The sequence below is a fragment of the Chinchilla lanigera genome, unplaced genomic scaffold (assembly GCF_000276665.1).
Source record: "Chinchilla lanigera isolate Chin_1 unplaced genomic scaffold, ChiLan1.0 scaffold00004, whole genome shotgun sequence".
NCBI lineage: Eukaryota > Metazoa > Chordata > Mammalia > Rodentia > Chinchillidae > Chinchilla > Chinchilla lanigera.
Window position 1 is genome coordinate 9136529 of NW_004955405.1, and position 22984 is coordinate 9159512.

Genomic DNA, 22984 nt, shown 5'->3' on the forward strand with positions numbered 1-22984 from the left:
TCCTTTACTGTGCTCTTTGCACTCTGCCTCACTCAAGTGAGATACTGTACAGTATTTACGTTTCTGTGTCTGGTTTATTTCATTTTTCTAGGTGCATCCATTTTCCTATACATCTCAAATTTGTCCTTTATAGCTGAGTAGTACTCTATACACACACACACACACACACACACACTTTACCCAATTGTCTGTTGATGAGTATATAGACTGCTTCCAGGATTTAATTATTAATTGTGCTGCTATGAATAATTGCTCTATTTTTAGCTCTTTGGGAAAGATAACTAGACAGCAGCTAGCTGGGTCATATGGAATTTCTAATTTTAGTTCTTTGAGGAATTTCAGTAATGGCTGTACTAGTCTACATTCTCATGAACAGTGTAGGAGGGTTCCTTTTTTACTGCAACCGTGCCAGCATTTGCAATATTCTCATTTCTTTAGTGATCATCATTCTTTTAAGTGTAAGATAGAATCTTAGTGTTAATTTGCATTTCTCTAATGGCCAAGGATATTGCACATTTCTTCATGTATTTGTTGGCCATTTGTATTTCTTCTTCTGAGAAATGTCTGCTCATTTTACTTGCCCCATTTCTTGACTGCATCTTTTATTTTAAGTGGTCTAATTTTTTTGAGTTCTTATAGGTATTAGTCCTCTGAGGTAACTAGCAAAAATTTTTTCCCATTTTGTACGTGTCTTTTCATTCTATTCACTGACTCTTTTGCTGTGTAGCATCTTTTTAATTTGATGTATTCCCATTTGTTGATTCTGGCTGTTGTTTTTCAAGCCAACTGCGTTCTATTTAAGAAACTCCCATACCTATGACTTTGAGTGTTTTATGTCATTACTTCAAAGTAACAATCCCAGTTTCATTTAAGAATGTCCTTGATGAAGCACTAACAACTACATTCTCATGAAATTTCAATCTATTTACATGATTTTTTCGTATTTTACATGTGAAAACTTAGAGGAACACTTCTATTAATGCTTAATAAAATACAGTTTTTAGACAACTTTAAATTTTTTAGGTGAGCTTGTGACTTTTTCATGGAAGATCTTTTTTACTTGAAAAAAAATCTGATAAAACATGTTTTTTTTTGGGGGGGTGAACATAGTAATAAGCCTGTTATTTAAAATCTGAGTTTTCAGAAAAAAAAAAAGTAATGTTAGAAACCTTTCATTTGCTAATGTAAGCATAAGAACTTCCCAAAAAACCATTCCTGATGAATTTGAGATGCTATCAAGTGATTTCTCCTACCACATGAAAGGTGAGGTAGGAGATTCACCAACTTGAGACGAGCAGGTCTACACAGTGAGTTCAAGTTTGGCACAAACTACAGACCTCAAAACAAAATTAAAATTCTGTAAAAACAAACAAACAAAAAAAACCCAAAGAGGCTAAGGTAGGAGGACAGCAAGTTCAAGGGCAAGCTGGCAACTTCAGACTTTGTCTCAAAAATTTAAAAATTTTTTAAAAAGGGCCTGGGATATAGCTCTGCGGGAGAGCACTTGCCCAGCACAGTTGGGGCCTTGAGTTTAATCTCCAGGACTAAGGGGAAAAGGGTACACAGAATTCCACAGACAATGTTAGAAGACATGATTTGGATAATCTATTTCAAACTAACAATTTCCGACCTCTTTGCTTTGGGTGAATTAACACACCTAAAATACAATGCCTAAAAATAAACCTAAAGATAGCCCTAACAAAAAAAATAAAAAGAACTTAACACCATCTACAGATAAAACCACAGATGGTCAATACAATATGATAATGTTTTCAAAGTTCTATACAAGAAATACAAATTAAAAATAATAAGAAGCTTTCACAAATCAGACTGGGACCAATCTGGCTGGCAACAATGCAAAGGACTAATAATCCCAGTTAGTAAGGATACAGAAATCAGGACCTCTCCAACTTTCAGTCTAAACTGATGAGGGAGAGTAACCTGGCAGTTTCTTCAAGTTGTTAAAAGTGTAGTCTCTTGCCCTAAGAAATCTTATCCTACAGACACATTCACGAGTACAAAAATATGTGTTAAGGTTATAAACTGCAGCACTACTAGTAAACAGGAAGAACTCTCTATGCCCACTAATATAAGCCTGATAAAACACATGAATAGATTCATATGAACACATAAAACAATGAGATAAAATCTGCACATGCAAACAAAAAAATAATAGTATGAGTGACTTGTTTAAAACTACAGTATATAGGGTAGGGGATATAGCTCAGTGGCACAGCACCTGCCTGGCAAGCACGAGGTCCTGAGTTCAATTCCTACTACCAAAAAAAAAAACAAAAAAACCCAACCAAAACAGTATGTATGTGTATGTTTGAAACTTCTGGAATAACACAAACCAAATCTAACGGCACCCTGGACAGTAAGTAAAATAGTATTTCAGAAAGCCAAGAACTTTTACTTTATATACTTGTACCCTGTTCACTTAATCTTATAATTAAGGGCTCTTTATCAAGAAAACACAAAACTTTTGCAATATTTACAAAAAGTAAATAATGAGGAAACTACCAAATTTAAACCAGGAAGCATCTTATAATATTTTTCCAAATATTACTTGCTATTTTACACAAAAAATACAATTTATAGAGAAACTGAAGTCCTTCATTTTCAGACTTGTTTACTAAAGATGAAACTTGAAAAATCTCTTCTAAACATGCTTTATTTCTCTCTACAACATCAACACCAAGAACTATATTTACACACTAGAAGGTATACAGAGTTAAGTTTATAGAAGATAGCACTGGGAAAAAAAACAACTACCAACCAAAAGACCCCCCCCTAAAAAAACCTTCAGAGACATTGGGATATTGGTGCTGTTACACTGACCTATGCAAATTTGACGTTCACCTAAGAAAGCACTTTACTTTTTAGGGACTATTTGATCTTTGACCTTCTAGTAGATGACAAGCCCCATCCCCTATAGTGATGTGTTCCTCATTGAAGGGTATTTAAACTACAGAACCTCCTATAAGAAAACTTCATAAAGTATATTTGGGTTATCACATATCTCAAAAGGTCTCTCATGATAAAGAATGATAATATTTAGATCAAAGAAGGAAATTTTATTTTTAAAAATAAATGCAACTGTAACAGACTTGTGGGCTCTTTCAAGCAAGGGAAGTAAAAGATCTACCCTGAAAAATAATACAATTAACCCAGAAGGTTTTTACCATGTTTCTCAGCTGTCTTCTTTCCACATCAGCTATCAATGGAATAAAGTTAATTTCCATTATATAATCCAGAAAAATAATAAGTAAATATACAAATATACTGAGAAGGACTGGGTTATGTTGGGAAGAGCCATACAGTGAAATATTACTCTATACTGTTTCATACTACTCTATGGAAATTTACCTTAATATCTTTTTTTTTTTTTGAGACGAGGTCTCCCTTTGCAGTCTAGGCTGACCTCAAAAACACAATGGTTTTCCTACCTCACAGCCTCCCAAGTTCTGTGACTACAGGCATGTGCACATTCACCTTTTATCTCTTCTTATCTTCTAATTTGTCTCTTAAATTCCACTCAACAACTTCCAGCTTCCACAGCACCAACCTTTCCTTTCTCAGTCCAACTTCAAGTTACCTGTTCTTTCTCGATACATCTGTTTATAACCTATTCACTCTTCAACTACTCCACTATCTAGTCCATCACCTGTACTCTACTAAAAAGCTTTCCTTTAAGAAGCATTTTTAAAAAATTGTCCAACCTGCTGGATATTTTAAGACTTTGCTTCATTTAGCCTTTTTGGCACATATACTATTGACTACCCTATTTTTAGAAAAAAAAAGTTTATTTTGTTTCCATGATGTTCTACTTTGCCCTAGTCTTTATATCTATGTCCTAGCTCCATATTTTCCCTCAACAAAAAAGCCATTATGTACTGAAATTTCAGGTATTTGTCCTGCATCATTTACTTCTTCTTAAGAGAACTAATTTACTACCACAGCTTTAAATATAATCAGTGTATTGATAAATTTTCAAACCAATCTCACCTAGCTCTTTATAGGCTCAAGATTAACACATAAAATTGTTTGTTGATCAAAGGTCATGAAGTGAAAACCTGAGCACATCTGAAACTAGTCTTATCTAATTTTCCTTTTCAAACTTGCTCCGTTCTCCATTCATCTTGTTACCTAAATCAAAAACTCTTAAGTGTCAGAAAACTTACCTGTTCTGAAGAGGATGTTTAATATAGTGTTCTGGGTTAGCAACCTCCTGATTAGATTCTGTTTTCTCCTCTTCTGCAGGTGGGGGATTAGGAGTAGGGGTGGTTTCCTAGTGGAAAGTAACATGAACTATTTTAAATTTCTGAACATTATCAATGGCAGCAATTTTCTAATATACTTGAGCCAATGCTGCCAATAACAGAAATGTTAACATAACAACATATATAAACCAGATGTATGCGCAAAAAGATCTCAGACCAGGCAGGTGCTAAGTACTCATTTTTAAAAAATTAATTTTATTGATACATTTTAGATTTTCATAATAGTAACATTCATCATACCTGTACATGATATATCTTAATTCTTTCTTCCTCTTTCCCTCCAACCCTCTCCTTTCTCTTTTTTCCTCCTTTTATTGTTTTTCTCTTTCCCCTTCCCTATTTGAACATTTTCTTCCTATTTCACAATAATTATTCATTTTAAAGACAGTTTTTCACAACACACGACATACACAGCGACTTGATTCTGCTCATCTATAAAATCACTCAGAGCAAGGGCTATGTCTTAATTTTGCTCAAAGTATTGTCAATGACTGCAGTGCTTAACCTCACAGGTTACTATAGGCTTAATAAATTTAAATGTACAGAACAATGACAGACCTAAGATTTACATACAGTACCTAATGTCTGAAAAAAAAAATCAATTATTTTTACCAACATTTTCTCATCAGTCAATTTAGGTCTTCAAACAGATCAATACTACATGCCATTTCCTACCCCACTAGTTTCACATTAATGATGCTGTCCACTCAGACGCTGGGAGTCACAATGGATATGGAAAACTGAACAGAGTGGGAAGTGGGGCCTGGAGGGCAGGGCACTAGAACAAAAATGAGTTGCAGAGAAGTAATCTGCAACTCAGTAGGCCAGTGATGATGAACCTTTTAGAGCTTTCAAAGATAACTAATAGCCCACTGCAGCTTGTGTGCCAAAGGTTCACCACCACTGCGCTAACTCAAACTGGCATGTTCAGAAGTGTAATGGGGGTGGGGTGTTTAACAGAAAACAGCTGAGTCAAAATTCAAGCTCTGCAGTAAGAGAAAGCAAGTTCAGAGCCAAAGAGGGTGAGTAAAAACCCTCAACTTTTGGATGAAACCACAGAAAAGCCATTGTCTAGGATGCAGATCATGCTATTAGGAATAAAGTTTAAGCTTGATTTGCAAGGCAAAACCAAAACACACCTAACAAATCTGAAAGTAAGACTTTACAGTTATCAAGGTCTACCTATAAATCCACTGTCTCCAACACTAAATACTGCATTCTTTAAAGAGTAATCTTCAGCCCCTTTAAATATTTACTACTATAGTATCTAGCAAACAGTAGATAGGCAGAGAATTTTTTAAGTGACTAATAGTCAAGAGGTTAAACTGTTCATGGAAAAGACACAGAGATAACGGAGTAAGTACAGACTTTTAAAACAATGAATACCATGGTAAAATAAAAGACATGAGAGAATGAAAACATTGGAAGTATTTGAGAGGAGAATTAATAACTTTTTAAAAAATAATCAAATACATTACTCATTACCCCGGAACTGCTAACAATACCTAATACTAGCAGCTTACTGAATGAATAACAATACACTAAGTTCAGCAGAATTAAGAGCTGTAAACTCAAAAGACAGGTCAAAAGAAAACATTCAAAAGCACACAAAGAAAAAAATAGACTTTTTTAACATGAAACACAGTTAAAAAATTTTACTATGAGAGAAAATGGGATAGAGGCAACGCACAAATTGACAATTATTTGTCAAATCTGATTTTTAAAAACTCAGATTCATTTAACTCAGGGAACTGCGTATACCCTTAAATAAAAACTACACCTAGGGGCTGGGGATATAGCTCAGTGGCATAAGTGCCTGCTTGGCAAGAGCAAGGTCATGAGTTCAATTCCCAGTGCTGCAAAAAACAAAAAAACAAAAAAACCTACACCTGCATACATCAAAGGTAGTCAGAAAACAGTTCTCACTGAAATGACAATACCAGCTGACTTCTCAACTGAAACTACCGAGTAGATAAGACAATAAAAGCCAGGTATGGTGACACCTGTAATCCCAGCACTCAGGAGGCTGAAGCAGGAGGGATCGCTCTGAGTTTGAGGCCACTCTGGGCGACACAAGCAAGTTTAAGGCCAGCCTGGATTACATAGTAACACACTGCCTTAAAAAAAAAAAAAAAAAAAAAAAACCCACACACAAGACAATAGAATGTTATTTTGGTGCTGAAAGAAAAACTTTATCTCAGAATTTAACATAGAGAAAAAATATCCCTCCAAAATGAAAGAGAAATAAAGACAGTCCAAAATAGACTTCCTCAATCCTTCCCTAAAGTGGATTCAAAATGAGAGAAATATCAAAGGAAAGTCTTATACCTGGGGGAGTAAGATCCCAGAGAGGCAAAAAAGAGCAAACTTCAGAAATACATACAAGATGGTATATATATATAAAAAATTATTAGCAGTTCACTGGGGTTTTAAACAATGATGGATCTAACCACAGTACTGGGTGTATGACTGAGATTGAGAATGCCCATAAAAAATTTTAAAAAGTTTCAAAAAAACCACCTTTTGATATGTCCGAAGTATACACTGAATGGATATCTCTCATCCAAATAGTTCGGATCAGAAGTGCTTCGGACTTTTTTTTCTTTCAGATTTTGGTGGGATTTGTATAAACACAATGATATATCCTGGGATCTAAACATAAAGTTCATTTATGTTCCAAATATATGTTCTAAACAAAGCCTGAAAGTAATTTTATACGGTATTATAAATTCTGTGCATTAATCACAAATTTACTGAAGCTCAAAGAATTTGTTCCTCATTGAAGAAGATACTGAAGAAACTAAGCATTGTATATTTGCATGCAGACTGCAACCTCTGACATAAAATCAGTGTCTTTGTTACTTTTCTCTTGTTGTTGGGACAAGATACTCAACACCCAAAATTAAGGAAGGGAAGGTTTATTTAGCTCACAGTCTATGTAGGTTTCAGTCCATACTTGGCTGGCTCCAAGGCAGAGTGGCACATGGCAGAGGGCAACAGTTTATGGTGGCAGAAAACAGCAAAAGCAACAAGAGCAAAAGGGAGGGGCAGTGGCAAGCAGCCTCTTTTCCTCCCTTAATTGTATGCAAACTACCTGCCACAGGGGAGATGTAGCACTCACATCCATAATTCCAACATCAGACCATGAATCAATCATAAACTCTAAAAGCCCACCCCATGACTGCAAGTATCTTTGGGGGGACAGCCAGACACAAACCGTAACAATCAAGAATGGAGTTCTCTACTTGGAACATCACGTCAGTGCTAAAGTTTCAGGTTTTGGATGTTAAACATGTAGTGCTGCAAATTCTCTTAAATGTACAATTATAAGCTCAAAAATCTTCACTATATACATGTATTTATGTCTTTTATTTCAGCAGCACATGAAAAAAAAGAAGCAATTTACAATGTGAATTACATGTATCACAGGGTCAAAAATGTCATTCACCAATTCATTTAAAACTTCACCTTCTTTCCTATTATTCCATTCTATCCACTATTACAAGAATAATGTTAGAACAAGATGATATCAAGTCTGAACACAGGAACTAAAAGTGGATGAACAGAAGAAAAAACATGTCCCACTCCTAGAACTTAAAAAGAATGGCTGGGCAGGGTGGTGCATGCCTATACACCCTGTTTGGTTATTTTTTTCTTGTTGCTGCGACAAAATACCCAACACCCAAAGTTAAAGGAGGAAAAGTTTACTTAGCTCAGTTTGTGGAGGTTTCACTCCTCAATCGGCTGATTCCAAGGCAGGGTGACATGGCTCAGGGCAACAGTTGAAGGTAGCAAAAGACAGCAAAAGCAACAAGAGCGAAAAAGGAGGGGTAGAGCAAAGCTCTTTTCCTATCTTATATGTAGGCTACCCCCGCCCCAGGGTAGGTCTAGCACTCACATCATCTTCCTGGCCTTCCTCTTGCACATGATGTTTAGAAAGTGAGGAGTCTGGCCCCTGCTAAATCACTTAAACTTCTCATGTTGACACAATGAATCGATCATTACAATATCCTAGAGCTTAAACAGCCACCCAAGGACATGTCCTGTACACCCCAAGAGGGAGAACTGCTGAGTTACTTAAGCTTCTATGCTTCTAAAGTTGACACAATGTATCAACCATTACACTCCCTGATACTTGAAAGGCAAGGCAGAAGAATCACAAATTTGAAGCCAACCTGGGAACTTAAGAGGGACCTCAAAATAAAAAACAAGACAAGGAGATAGCTCTATGGTAGTGTCCCTGAGTTTGATACTGCTATCGCAAACATGCATGTGCATGCATGCAGAGACACACACACATAAATGGTCTGTATTAAAAGGGCTGCTTTAAGTGACACAGTCTTTAAGAACAGAAACCTGTATACTTTTTGTAGATAAATCTTTTTATTTTCATTTTTAGTATTATAGAAACATACTGCATAGGGGGCTGGGGATTTAGCTCAGCAGCACAGCACCTGCCTGGCAAGCGAGAGGTCATAAGTTCGATTCCCGGTACCAGAAAGAAAAAAAAAAAAGAAACATACTGCATATTAAGAAACACTCTAAAACACCATTAAAAATACTTATTGGAGGGGTCTGGGGATTTAGCTCAGCGGCAAAGCACCTGCCTGGCAAGTGCAAAGTCGTGAGTTCGGTTCCTGCTACCGGAGAAAAACAAAAAAACAAAAAAACAAAAAAAAAATACTTATTGGAGCTGAGCATGGTGGTGCACGCCTGTAATCCCAGCACGCAGGAGGATAGCTGCGAGTTCTAGACCAGCCTGGGCTACAAAGTGAGCTCAAGGCCAGTCTGAACTTCAAAGAGACCCTGTCTCAAAAAGACCAAAGGAAAAAAAAACATTGGCCATAGGCAATCATCTTTTCAGTATATATTTCAAACTTCTAGGGGGAGTTGAGACACAGTCTTGCTAGCCTTGAACTCAGAGCAATGCTCCTGCCTCAGCCTCCCGAGTGCTGGGATTACAGGTATGTGCCACCAACCTCGGCTGAAAAAAATTTTTTTGGTACTGGGAATTGAACTCAGGGCCTTGCACTTGCCAGGTATGCAGTGTGCCGCTGAGCTATATCACCAGCCCTGAAACCTGTTAAAGCTTACTGGAACTTCTCTTTTAGCCTTTTAAATCACTATCTGCAATGTAAATTTCATGTTCAAATTTTTAAGCTTATATGAATTTCTCCAGTCTTTATTAGTATAACAGTTTTAGTATAGCTAATTCTTTCCAAGATAAATACAAAATATTATTCTACGAAAATACCTGTTCATATACCATTGATCAAATGTAGTAACATCTAGAAATTACCTAATGATAAAAATCCCAATGAAAGCAGTAGTATCAAAAACTGTATCTAAATCTCCCCATTTATATTTTGCATTTTTTCAGCACAAAATCTCCCCATTTATATTTTGCAACAAGCATCTATCTCAATGATCCATTCTTACCAGTAGTTTAAAAAGCTTAGTATCAAGTATTCATCCTTTAAGTTTTCTGATTTTGTTATTATAGTATAACTTATTGCAAAGGAGGAAAATTTTGACTGTTGAGTGAGATTGCCTCATAAAATCATTTTGCTTCTTGGCAGTACTGGAGGTTAAACCTGGGGCCTTGTGTATGCTAGGCAAGTACCACTACCACTGAGTTACATCCAAGATCTTTTTACATTTTATTCTGAAACATGGTCTTCAGTCTTGCTGAACTGCCCAAGTTGGCCTTAAATCTGTACTCTTCCTGCCTCAGCCTCGGAGTAGCTAGGATTACAGGCATGTACCACAATGCCCAGTTTTATAAAATCATTCTCTATTAATCTTCTTCAATTTATTATTGTTTGTTACAATAAAAGCTCGTAAAGTCAAGTAATTAAAATGTTTTTCCTTTCTTACATTTAACAGATAAACATAATATCCATGTTGAAGTTACTTAAATTTTCAGGCTGGTTCTATGGGGATAGTCTAATTCTATGGGGAGTCTAACCCTTTTCAATCTACATTACAGAGATTGAGAAATGATGCCCAGAAAGACACACTGTAGTCAATTCTTAAGAAATGCTTTGTAATTATGGAACTATGTCAAATTGGAATAAAAAAATGTTACTTTATTTTTAAAAGAACCATAATAGGAGCCGGGGATACAGCTCAGTGGCATAAGCGCCTGTCTGGCAAACACAAGGTCCTGAGTTTGATTCCCGATACCATAAATAAATAAACAAATAAAAGAACCATAATAAAAATGCTTTTAGGTAACTCCCCAGTTAAGTGTAAACTTCAAATAACAAATCTCCAATTTGTCCAATTTGTTCACTGTTACACATTTAATATAAATAAAATTTAAACCAGGTAATCCCAGTACTCTGCCGGGTGAGACATGAGGACTACCAAGAGTTTGAGGCCAGCCTGGGGTACATAGTAACTTCCAGGCCAGCCTGAAATATACAGTGAGACCCTGTCTCAAAAAGTAAATAAATAAACAAATAATAAATAAAATATGTAAATATTCTGAAATTAGACCCTCTCTTAAAGTTCTTTTAAGCCTAACTTTAATGAGGCAAATGGGATTTTGGATTAATCATGAAATGGATACAGCTGGGCTATGTGATGCCTACACTGTCACACTCCTTTAACAGGTGTTTCCTTTTTTAAACTGTTTCAATCAGATGTCTTTTACAAGACACAGGAGCAAATAAAGGAAGTACAACCAATAAGGAAATGTTAACTAAAAAACATTTCGAACAAGTTCTATTCTAATAATACAAACTTATTTTTAAGGTTGCTTTCTATAGCGCATAGACAGTTAAATATACATAGTTTAAAAAAAAAATTCTTTACTGTGAAGTCCCAACCCTATCCCCTCTCCCTGCTCTCAGATGGTCTCCCAATGTGCAAATTTCACTGGAAATTACATCTTAAATGTCCATGCATTATCAGTATTTCTAGGTTTACAAATCATCAGAACAAAAAAGGTAAAGCCAATTTAATAGATCGTGGCTACTCTCAAAAGTAAACAAACATTTTTAACCTAAAAATCAATCTGCCCTTGAAAAACCACTGTATAACATTTTAGTTGGGTGATACAGGGTGCTAGAGCACAGCAAACTATGAGAAGATACTGTGTTTATTTACAGGATGATAACCAATACACCTGAAACAGGGCTCAGGAAACCAAAGACACAACCCAAATGGTAGCCTGGAGTGAAGCTGTGAAAGGCCTCAAAGGTCAGGCTAAAAGTGTACCTTTCATTTTGTGGGCAGTGGAACTCATTAACTGGCAGGTCAAAGAGAATAAATACAGATGGCAAGTACAGGAATAAAAAAAGCAGGCTCAAGGGCAAAGTATTAAGTTGGGTTTAGATTTGCTGAGTTTATGAGGCTAAAATAAAAATGTTCAGTATTGTAATTTACTGATCCTAGGGCTCACTGGACTGCCATAGCAACAGAACAAAGTTGACAGGAAAAAAAAGTCAAGCAAGAGTTGGCCAAGTTTTAACAATTAGCTGCAAAGAACCTTGGGAAGCTTTTTACTTCATTCTGCAAAAACCAGACCACATTATGGGGAACAATATTGGCCCTGTGAAGCAATTCTAATACTGTGAAGCTAAATGTTTCCCAAATCTTGCACCACTTCTATTGTGTTCCAATAAATGTCTCTAGTAAATTTGACTACTACATTCTATATTCTTCTCATGTTCAAATCTATATATTTTGCTTTATAGATTCAAAATGTCAACGTAGCTAGCTATGGTTTTGAACATTCATATTTCTCACCCTCAACCCAAACATACATATAAACTATCTCTTTAGAAATAATGAGATTTTCTTTTGCACATACCCATCTGTGTCCCCTATTACCTTTATACAACCCATTACTCTCAGGAACGTGCAGGGAATTTTTTCCAGGTCCTATCCACCACCCCCACCTTAGCCTTCATTTGAAGTATGTCAACATCAACACAGGAGATGTAGTTCCCCTGGCTCTAATAAAGACTTGAAGTAGTAACTCAGCATGGTACCTGTCATCAACTGGTTAAGGTCTTCAAGGAAGACTGAGGTGTGGAAAAGTAAACAGGAATTCATAACATTCTGATGCTAAGTATATGTCTATTGAAATTAATCAAATTCAGATCACATTTTATATGCATTTTTCATCTTACCTTTATCACTTACTTTATCAAAAGTAAAAGATTGGTAACTATTTTAAAAAAAAAAAAAAAAAGGTTTTTCACTAGAATATGAGACACACAGGGTTGAACTACATACAGCCATGTTACCCAGGTAGAAATACCAGCTCTGCCATTCAGTTCGTAATTTGAACATGTAACAATTTCCCTGTGCCTCAGTTTTCTCATCTTAAAATGGGCATTACAGCAGTTTCAAGATTATTACTGCTATTAAATGAGCCAATAAATAAAGCATTTAAATCATCTGGTACAAATTTATGCTTAACAGAGGAATGATATGAAAGCATTTGTTATGGTTCTTATAAAAATAAAATACATTTCTTTGTTCTGATTGGCATAGTTCCATAATTACACATTTTTAAAAATTCTTTTTATAAAAAGTCTTGGGTTCAATTCCCAGTACAATTAAAAAAAAAATCTAAATAATATAAATGCATAGTTGTTTAGCTTCCTATTCTGCAACTATTTATTCTAGCTATACTATATGGTCAGAGACAGTGCTGGGTATGCTAGCTGATTCACTTCACAAAGAAAAAAAAAAAAACAACTTACATATATATGTGTAACTTTTCTCTGTTCCCTATATTATTTCTATCTGATGCTTCTAGATCAAAACTAAAAGGAATCACCTTACCTTTCCACAGCAATAGTTACCTATGACATTATAGTCATTTTAAAGTAACATTCATGCAACCAGGGATATAGCTCAGTGGCACAGCACCTGCCTGGCAAGCACAAGGTCCTGAGTTTGATTCCTCGTACATATACCCTTAACCCCCAAAACAGTAACATTCATGTGAAGAAGCCAACTTCCTCTACTACAAAAGGTACAAACAATTATTTCCCCTTTTCTTTACTGAAGGCAACATATCTTTGTCCTCAACTACTATACTTTTGGAATTACTAAATTAATGACTAGAATGTGGCAGTGAGCTGAACTATTACCACTAACAATCAAAATAAAGCAAATCAAGGCAGCTAGAGAAAGAAACTGTAAATTAAACATATTAATCCACATAGCATCCTCTATGGTTCCAAACAATGATGCACCTGACAGTCTTTGTACACAAAGATCTGACTTCACTACTACAATCTTCCTATGATAAACAACAAATGCAATCCCAGACTCACCAATCCCTATCTACTAGGAGGTAATATTTCCACAGCATAGATCCACTTCTAGCCCCTGTGTGATCATTCTTTTAAGAAGAAATTTTTACAACAAGAGGGGTTAAGTGACTTAAGACAAGGCGAAAAAAAACAAAACAAAAAAAAAAAAACCTGATGTAAGCATCAGTTTCTAATGAGTTGAGAGTTTTTAATAATAATCCAACAGTCTGGTACTTAACTAGTCAACAATGGTCTAAAACGATTAGTAATCAGTACTATCTGCTATCCATGTAAGAGCTGGGGAAGGCAGGGAGGAATGGGCAAATAACAGGATTTGTGAACTCTGGAGAGTTCTGGACAATCCTTTCAGTTTTACTACAGGAAATCTAAGAACAAACGTTCAATTATTCATACGTATGTAACATACTGAAGGAGTGGCAACCTAAACTTCCCAGGGCAAAGAGCTCCAATCTACCCTCAATCCTTACACTAGACATCCTCCTAGCACGATGATACCATACACATAAGTGGATACAAGAAATGAGCTTGTTAGCAGGTAACCTGGAAATGACTACCCATATGTTCCCACTTCCCAGTGACTCTAATACCAATACCTGCCTTCTTGATAACACAAAATAAATGTACAAACTTCAACGCCACAGCACCAAACAATGGATAACGGCATGACTAGTAAAACATCTCCATAGCACTGCCTTACATTTCCCCTTGTTTCCGTGTTTCTTTAGTTGACTGGAAAGATCATCTGTGGTCATATTGGAAATGTAAATACTATTATTGCAAAGACAGCTACATGATTACCTCTAAAAATTACTAACCCAGAAGTTCAGTTAAAGTGAAGGCACTACATTCAGTAAAAGGTATGACATTAAAAGTAGGATAGGTTTAAAAGAAAAACGGATGTTGTTTTATGATTCTAAAAATTATTAACATCATCCCTCATACTTCATCCAAACTTGAGTTTTTACTTGATAAATATAATTTATTGAGCAGTACCTGTTAGGACAAAATGTTATGTATTTGTATCTACATTATTTCAATATACTCAAGCTTCGAGATCCTGTATAATCACTTTCCTTATCACTTTTCAGACACACTTAAGCCCTGAAAAGTTAGCAAACTTTTGCTATATTCTGTGTTACAATCTAGGACTATTGGGGTTGATACCCAGATATACCATATATCCTCATTTTACATAATCCTGTTTCAGCATAATTATCTCTACAACAGTAATTTACTCTCAAAGGTGCCCAAGACTGGGCAATAAATTATATCGTTATCAGGGTACTCTTCCCACGCATCATAATGCTATAGTATGTAGTACATTCTGCTCCACAGCTTCAGCTCAAACCCTCACTAATCTTGCCAGTGAACAACACTGCCAACCAATCAGTAAAAAGACAGATACAGTACACACCTCACTCCGTCCCTATACATGAAAATCCACTAGTAGAGAAAAAAGGCAAATAAATGCCAAGAATTAGAATGTGATTACATTATTACACAAGACAGCATATTAAATGCCAACTAGTCAAATACCCACAGACACAGATATAGATGAGCAAAAACTCTCACTATAGATACAAATAATTACTTAGAACATTACTTAATATAAAGATTTTCATACTTTACTCTTCCTTCTCAAATCTAAATGCTGTATAGCAAATTTCCTACAGCACCTTCCCAGATGGAAATCAGTATAATTAGTGCATAAGAACAAGTAGAGCCTTACTATTTGCCTTATTAAAAATTAAATCTTTATGAAACATTAAAATATGGCCACAGATAATTAAATTAGCATCTAAACAATGGCAAACGGTAGCTGGAGCAGAGGGAAAGAACTGTGACTTGTTAGATTGTGCCTAAAAATACTTAAAAATTCAACAGATGTTTAAACTACTCCGTAAACAGAGTTGACCAAGTCTGTCGGCTATAGTAACCTGGATAGTCAAACTAAAATACATTAAAAAAAAAAAAAAAAAATCCCTGCAGCCCATACTTGAACTTCTGATCTTGTAACATACAATTTTAAAATATGGGTGAATTTTTAAGACCAGTAACCCCTATAAGCATCTTGTTACATTTTAAAACTATTTTTTAAGGGAGCTATGTGTCTGTGTGTGTATATTTGTGTGCGTATTCACATTTTATAGAGCCTAGGACAAGATTACAAATTCAGATTAGGAGTAGGGCAGAGGTGTGAGGACAGAAACCCAGCAGATAAACAGATGCATGATCTAGAATTATAACAAGGCTAACAATGAAATTTAAATGTCACTACTAGTTAAATCAAGCAGTATTGGAAAGTTCGTGTTTTACAGTAATTACAAAGGGGCTGGGTATACAGCCTAATGGCAGAGTGCTTGCCTGGGTTCAAATCCTAGTAGTGCAAAGAAAAAACAGATTTAAACAAGGTGAACATTATCAAAACTATTTCAAAACTGGTTGAAACCAGTGGGTTGCAGTAACATGGCAATTTCTATTGCAAAGATTCTTTAAACCTTTACTAATAGGCCTGCTGTCTATAATTTAGTGGCAGAGTGTTTGCTTTCCGTATGGGAGGCCCTGGGTTGGATCCCCAGCACTGCAAAGGGGTGACCTTCATCAATAAAATTTAAGGCAGTCATGGTGGTGCAAGCCTGTAATCCTAGCACTCGGAAGCCTGAGGCAGGATTGTTGAGTTCCAGGCCAGCCTGGGATACAAAGTTCAAGGCCAGCCTGAACTGTATAGCAAGACTTTGCCTCAAAAAAAAAAAACCAAAACAAATAAATAAATAAAAATAAAAGGCAAACCTTTTTAAAAAGTTAAGAGCTGTGTAAGCTTATACCTTTTAAACTTGCCGAAAAGCATAACTAAAATTCATGATACTAATTAAATTGTTTTAAAATTGTTCAGTTTAAACAAATGAGCCAGTGAATGCTACAAAATGTGTTTTCTAAAAGTTCAGTAATGGTAGAAGAGGTTAAAATATCAATGTAAAATGTAGCTTCAATATGGACATTATATACTAAGAATCACCTTTCAAAAGAAAAATGTATCTTGCAGAAATAATATTTCTTAAAAAAATTGGAAAACCAACTGTAGCCAGTATTTCTTATGCCCCAAAGTTGCAGTGCTGGTGAACCTGTGGCAAGTGTGCCACAGCCGGCTGTTACCAGACAGTGAACGCTTTAAGGTTCACCATCACTGGATATGCATCCTTTTACTTTCTGGGCTTAAGTTAATGAATTCTCTATTTTGCAAATACAGAAAGATCTACATTATTTAATCAATTAGACTACTAAGAAGTTCCTTTCAAGAAACTGAACTTTTACATATTTTATCTTACTAAACAAAATAATACAGATATTCATAGATCTGTGAATAGATACAAAGGTACAAAACAAAACAATAAAAACACATGGATGGTATTAATGATGCAGGTACTAAATCCAATGTTTAGAAAAAATAGTTTAAAATGGTAATACAGATAAAGGGAAAAGCAGAACACAAACCTGTATAAACAATGAGCACTTTGAGCTCTTTAGGCCTAAATGAACTGTACTAAATCCGAAGAATGGAATATTACTCAGCATTAAAAAGAAATGAGCTATCAAGCCACGAAGACAGCATCCACACCAACAACAAAATATTACTAAAGGTGCTGCTGAAGGTGCAGCTCAGTCACAGAGCACTTGGCAAACAAGTGCAAGATGCTGAGTTCCAACCCTAGCACTACAAACAGCTGCATGCAATATATTAAAAGAGGACATCTGACCGTTGAAAGTACATCATTTTCCTCATACTGACCTAAATGTTTCAAATATATTACACTGAAATTCAAATATATACTTTCAATAATAAATGAAGATGTTCATTCTTCAATTTAATATCTACATTCTGTATATAAACAGAATCAAAATACTAAAATCTGCCAAGTGTGTCCTAATGATCTGCCAATCTCTTTCTGAACCAGTATCACATATTAAAAAGTTACCTTTGTTTAGTAATTTTTTCCCTCATGGGATAGCAAGTTCCCCATTTCCCTTCTCTCTTTTAAAAAACTTGCCAATTCTCACTTGCTTATACCTCCAAATAAATTTCACAATCATTATATAAAACATCAGTTGGCAAACTTTCTTTTTTTTTTTTGGTTTTTTTCTCCGATACCGGGAACCGAACTCACGACCTTGCGCTTGCCAGGCAGGCGCTTTTGCCGCTGAGCTAAATCCCCAGCCCCTGTTGGCAAACTTTCTATTAAAATCTTGACAGTAAGTATGTTAAGGTGGTTGGTAATCTACCTCTTATTCTTCAGTTTGTTTTGCTACAACCCTTTAAAATGTAAAAACCATTCTTTAGATAGGAGGCTAAAGTATGCAGAACCCTGAATGAAATGTGGTGCCACCACCTTGCTTGTATTTTGATTTCATTTATAGTGAATGTAGGAAATTCTTGAATATCCTATATTTTAAATTCTTTAAACTCCTTATCCCTCAGCAGAATTTTACAGTTTTCATGAATCCTTCAAATTACTCGTTAGGTTCATAATTTCTGGACATTTGAGGAAGGCACTTATTAATATCACAACTAGGTATATTATTCCTGGTACTTTTTGCCAATGTTACAGAAAAACTATAAAAATCATTTGAATGCAACTTATTATGTTACTCTTAAAATGTAAATGAGTATGCTTTAAAATATAAATGTGTTTCTTTCCAATTGAGTAATTCAATAATTTAAGGTTAAGAAAGAGCAAGGCTAAGCACTGAACAGTGTGTCTGCCGCATGAAAAGCACTCAAATGTTTAACTAAATGATTCTAATCTTACTCCCTCTCATAGTATCACAAAAGCTATAGCACGGAGATCTTTGTTTAAAGACCATGGCAAGAATAAGAGAAAAATGGGCAGTCTCTCAAAGTTTGAAAATCTCCCAGGTACCTTTGCTCAAATAAAGTACTGGAGATGTGATCTACTAAAATGATACAAGAAACCAAGTGAGAGGAAGACAATGGGCACAGCAAACGGTGGGGTGCAACACAGATTTTAGAGGACATCTAAGGAAGACAAATACACACCAGATACAAAGAGCAACAGTTTAGACTGGACAACATCATTCAAGTGAATGTGAGTGGAGCAACGTGGGTTGATGATTGCTATGACCAATGTGCCTATTATTCTATTTTTTCTGGAAAACAGAGAGGGGCTCAGGGTTAAAACCTCTTGCCTACCTCATGTAAGGCCCTGGATTCCATCCCCCAGCAACACATAAAACACATAAAAAATGAAAAGCACCAAATGCTCCAGAGTATCTAGCATAGATTTTAACCTATACTTATGTAACTCAGTTCAACCATGCATTAATGAAGTTTCTTTTCTCTCCCTGGTGTCCAGCTCCCTCCCTGAACCAAAAGGGTATGACTTTAATCATAAAATGCAGAGTGGCCTACTCACACAGGCTACTCTCCTACTGAAGGTTCTTTGCCCGGCCCACACCACAGCCCAGTCAATTACAACTGTAGCACTCTTGTTTCCCAGGACATGCTCATGACTTTGCCAACTGTTTTCCCTAGGAAGAACTCCAGTAGAAACTCTAGAAGCTGAAGCTGAAGTATAAGCCAGAAGTTGGTTTCAATTATCTTCTCTTAGTAACTTTCATCCCACAGGGGCAATACTGCCTTGTCTTTGCACATCACCTAAACACACAGCTGAAAGAGACCATGGAGATTACTGCAAGAAAACAGATGAATTATTAAGATGAAAACCAGGATGAGGGGGACAAAGAAATAACAATGATGATGAAATATAAAAAATAAGTTGAGGCACTGGGGTGGAAGATAACCTGGGTCTCTAGCTTATTACTATAAAACATACATGTTATACTTTATTTCCACATATATGGCTTCGTAATATCTGAAATCCTAGCACTCTGGAAGGCCGAGGTAAAAGGACCATAATTCAAGGCCAGCCTGGGCAACTTAGCAGGAGGCTGTCTCAAAGCAAAAAATAAAAACTCCAATACCAAAAGGAAAAACAAAGTAAAGTATTTATCACAGCAATTTTTGAAACAGCATAGTTAGAAATGTTACACTGATCTATACAGAAATAATTACGTTAAAACCATACAATGTAATACACCTTTAAAAAAAAAGTTGTTTGATACATAATGCTAGACAAGAAGTACCAGAATAGTGTACATAACTAGTTACCATTTACATAAAAAAAATCTATTTGTATATACAAAAAATAGTCTATAAAAAATTGATACTGCTGGTTGCCTCAAGAGGTGATTTGCCTAAATACCACCCAGCATGAAGAAGACATCACTATATACTCTATCACGAAATATGAATCTTAAATATTGTAAGACTTACTTGCAAAATTTAAGAAAACAAAAATTAACTAATAGAACCATTTTAATTCCATACTAATCAGTTATCTTTCAAATCTTAAAATATGGAAGTTTTTGTAAGAGTAAAACATTAACCCAAACTGGACATATCCAATCACATCTTACAAAAATTTAAATACAATAAGCATGCCTGCTGTCTGTATACAACACAGTTATAGATTCTAGAGCCACACTGCAATTTGGAAGCCGAACTACATGTGGTTAAAGTTTTTTTTTTTTTTTGGGGGGGGGTTAAAGTTTTTAACATTAAATAATATTTAAAATTTGTTTCCATCACTGACCTACCCACATTTTAAATTGCTCAACTGCCATGTGTGTGGCTACTGTACTGTACAGCAAGACATTTCCATTACCAGAGAAAGGTCTCTTGAATGACCCTATGGATCCTGAAAAACCTAGTAAAATGGGTGCATTGGAGAGAAAACTAAATGGCTGGGGAGAGGTAAGACATATTTTACATTAATAAGAGAGGACCTTGTGCCAAGCAATGTTCTTATTATGTTTCATGTTAACACTATCCTTACTATACACCACACTGGTTTCTTTTGTAATCTTATGTATTTTATATAATATATATTTTAAGTTCTAAGAACAAGCCACACTGCTCAAGGTATTCATTTCAAATTTTAGATCTGAGCATATACTATAAATTGAAGAAAAAAATGTAAAAATACAATAAAAGTTAAATACCATCTACAAATCCAAAACAAATCCAAAATAATAAATATGAGCTCAAATTTTTTTAAAAACCCTATTCCTAATTCCACCAACCAAACCAAATGACCTACACTTTCAGAGGAATGATTTTACATAACTTTTACCCCTAATGTACAAGTTTTACCAGAGAAAAACAACTGGACATTTTATTTTGAATGCTTCTTTTTTTTTTTTCTTGAACTGGACAATAAAAGCTTGAGACTTGGGTTTGAATTCTAGCTTTCACTTAGGTACTATGTGATATTAATAGGGAAAAAAGATGGCCTGTCCTAGAGAAACTATCTTTCAATCTTCACTAACAGTAATTTTAAACTAGTCACAACTCAAATGCCAACAAAATGACAAGAGAGTACTGTGTCCCAAGTGCCAAAATTTTGACATACTACCTGGAAAGAAGTAAAATGGCTCCCCTTAATTTCCCCTTTGAAGTGACTCGATACTTATAAGCCATACTTTAATGTAACTAAATTTATACACACTTAAAGACTGACATTACTATCAAACTAAAAATTTTATGTAATTTCTACAAAAACTTCCAAGTGTCCACAAAAGGAGGGAAGATAAGCAAAACTTAACTAAATAAAAACTCATGGCTCTTTCCCCAGCAGAAAAGTATTAAGGAAATTCACCAAGTAGCTAAAGTAAAAATGAACAAATAGGATTTGTACAGGCTTCAGCAGAGGCGCCTTAACTTCAATCCAATACGATACTGCACTAATCAGTTGTTTAAGAAAAAAATCTATTTAAAACTGCTGCGGCTGAGGGTGTGCTTAGCATACCAAAGGCCCTAGGTTCAATCTTCAGCACTAAAAATAAGAATAAAACTTTCAAAAAGATTTCTCCATGACTATCCTGTGGTCAGTGGTCAAAGGTTGATTAAAAACAATAAAATTTTGCAATTTTCACAAAAAATGAATACTTTGATACTGTTTTACATATAGTCCCAGAAAATTACAGTTTTAATTTAGGTTTCTACTTTCAATTATTTTAGGTTTTGGAATTGTCATCTCCCTAAATTTAAACTCACCACTATCCAAATCTCGCTGAGTCAACACTAAAATACCATACCAGTGACCACAACACTGAAAATTAAACTCCTTAAAAGTTTATACAGCCGGGTGTGGTGGTGCACCCCTGTAATCCCAGCACTCATGAACTAAGGCAGGTAGATCGTTGAGAGTGCAAGGCCAGCCTGAACTGCACAGTGAGTCCCTGTCCCATCAAAGTCAAAAAGACCAAAAAAAAAAAAAAAATTTTTGTACGAACAAGGTTGAATCATATCTTGTATAATTTTGCACCTTAACACTTGGTACACCATCCTATAAACCCATCAGTGACTATAAATATTTACTGGTTCAAAACAGTCCTTTACTATTTTGTAGTTCTGGTCTGTTGCTGAAACAAAACTCCATAGCTGTGCAAAATTGAAAGTATCTAAATGTTTCCGAAACATCACAGAACACAGTACATTTTACTGTTCAGAAGTGCTTTTTTAAAGCTAAAAGTGGACATGAGATCCTGTCAAGAGTTTTAAATTTGAATTTTACACATTTATCCTTCATTGTTTTAAAAGTCTGTTGATTTTATTAGCAACTTAAACATTTTTACAGTCAACCAAATTTCTGGGAACATAAAAACTGGTCAGAATAAAGAACAAGCAAGCAATCAAGCAGAAAAGCTGCCTTCAATTCTGGAAGAGTGAGCAGTCTGAATTAATGTAGTATTTTTTTTGTAATCTATAGCTACATTTTATTGCTATAAAAGTTTTTAAAAATTTAGAGCAAACTGGTAAACCAATACCAAAATAACAATCATAAAAAGACACAGAAATACCTGGCAAGAAAGGTCTAGAACTGGCTCCAACATGTCAAACTTTTTCCGGTAATATATTCAATTATGTACCTGAAGTACTGTCACATAGGTGTGACATTCCTAAAATGGAAAGGCCCAGAAGTTTCTGTGAACCAGTGCCGGAAAAAACTATGAAGAAACACCCTCTACGTTAGAGGTAACCAACTTTCTGTGCTAAAATTAGTTTGCTTCAACTAAGTTTAAATGGCGCCTACATTGAGAGGAGAGCCTGCAGCAGGATGGAAAGAAATAAAAAAACAAATGAAAAAAGTGATCTCAAATGTTAAGTTTCTATTTCCAACAATCTGTAAGAACACCTGGGCCCGTGCGCCCGAGGCGTGCACGCTGCAGAGGATGAATGAATGGGACAGGCGCGAGCGCGGCGCCGCAGGTCCGGCCGGCAGACGGGCTGGCAGCAGCCGAGCAGGCCTCGCTCCTCCCCTTCCC

At 35.6% G+C, this 22984-nt stretch overlaps 1 protein-coding gene across 2 annotated transcripts in view; it reads right to left on the bottom strand.

Moving 5' to 3' along the window:
• The window catches only part of Eif4e (eukaryotic translation initiation factor 4E), a 36136-nt gene extending 13569 nt beyond the window's left edge, over positions 1–22567 (bottom strand). Inside the window, exons 1-2 of one of the 2 annotated variants that reach the window (XM_005374292.2) lie at positions 22520–22567; positions 4185–4291 (exon numbers count right to left, since the gene is read on the bottom strand). In XM_005374292.2, coding sequence (XP_005374349.1) covers positions 4185–4291; positions 22520–22552 — 140 coding nt within the window. In that variant the 5' untranslated portion in view covers positions 22553–22567. Of the gene's footprint in view, positions 1–4184; positions 4292–16131; positions 16222–22519 lie in introns of those variants that run through there. The other variant, XM_013517467.1, reaches the window with a different exon arrangement.
• Between the last annotated feature and the right edge of the window lie 417 nt (positions 22568–22984).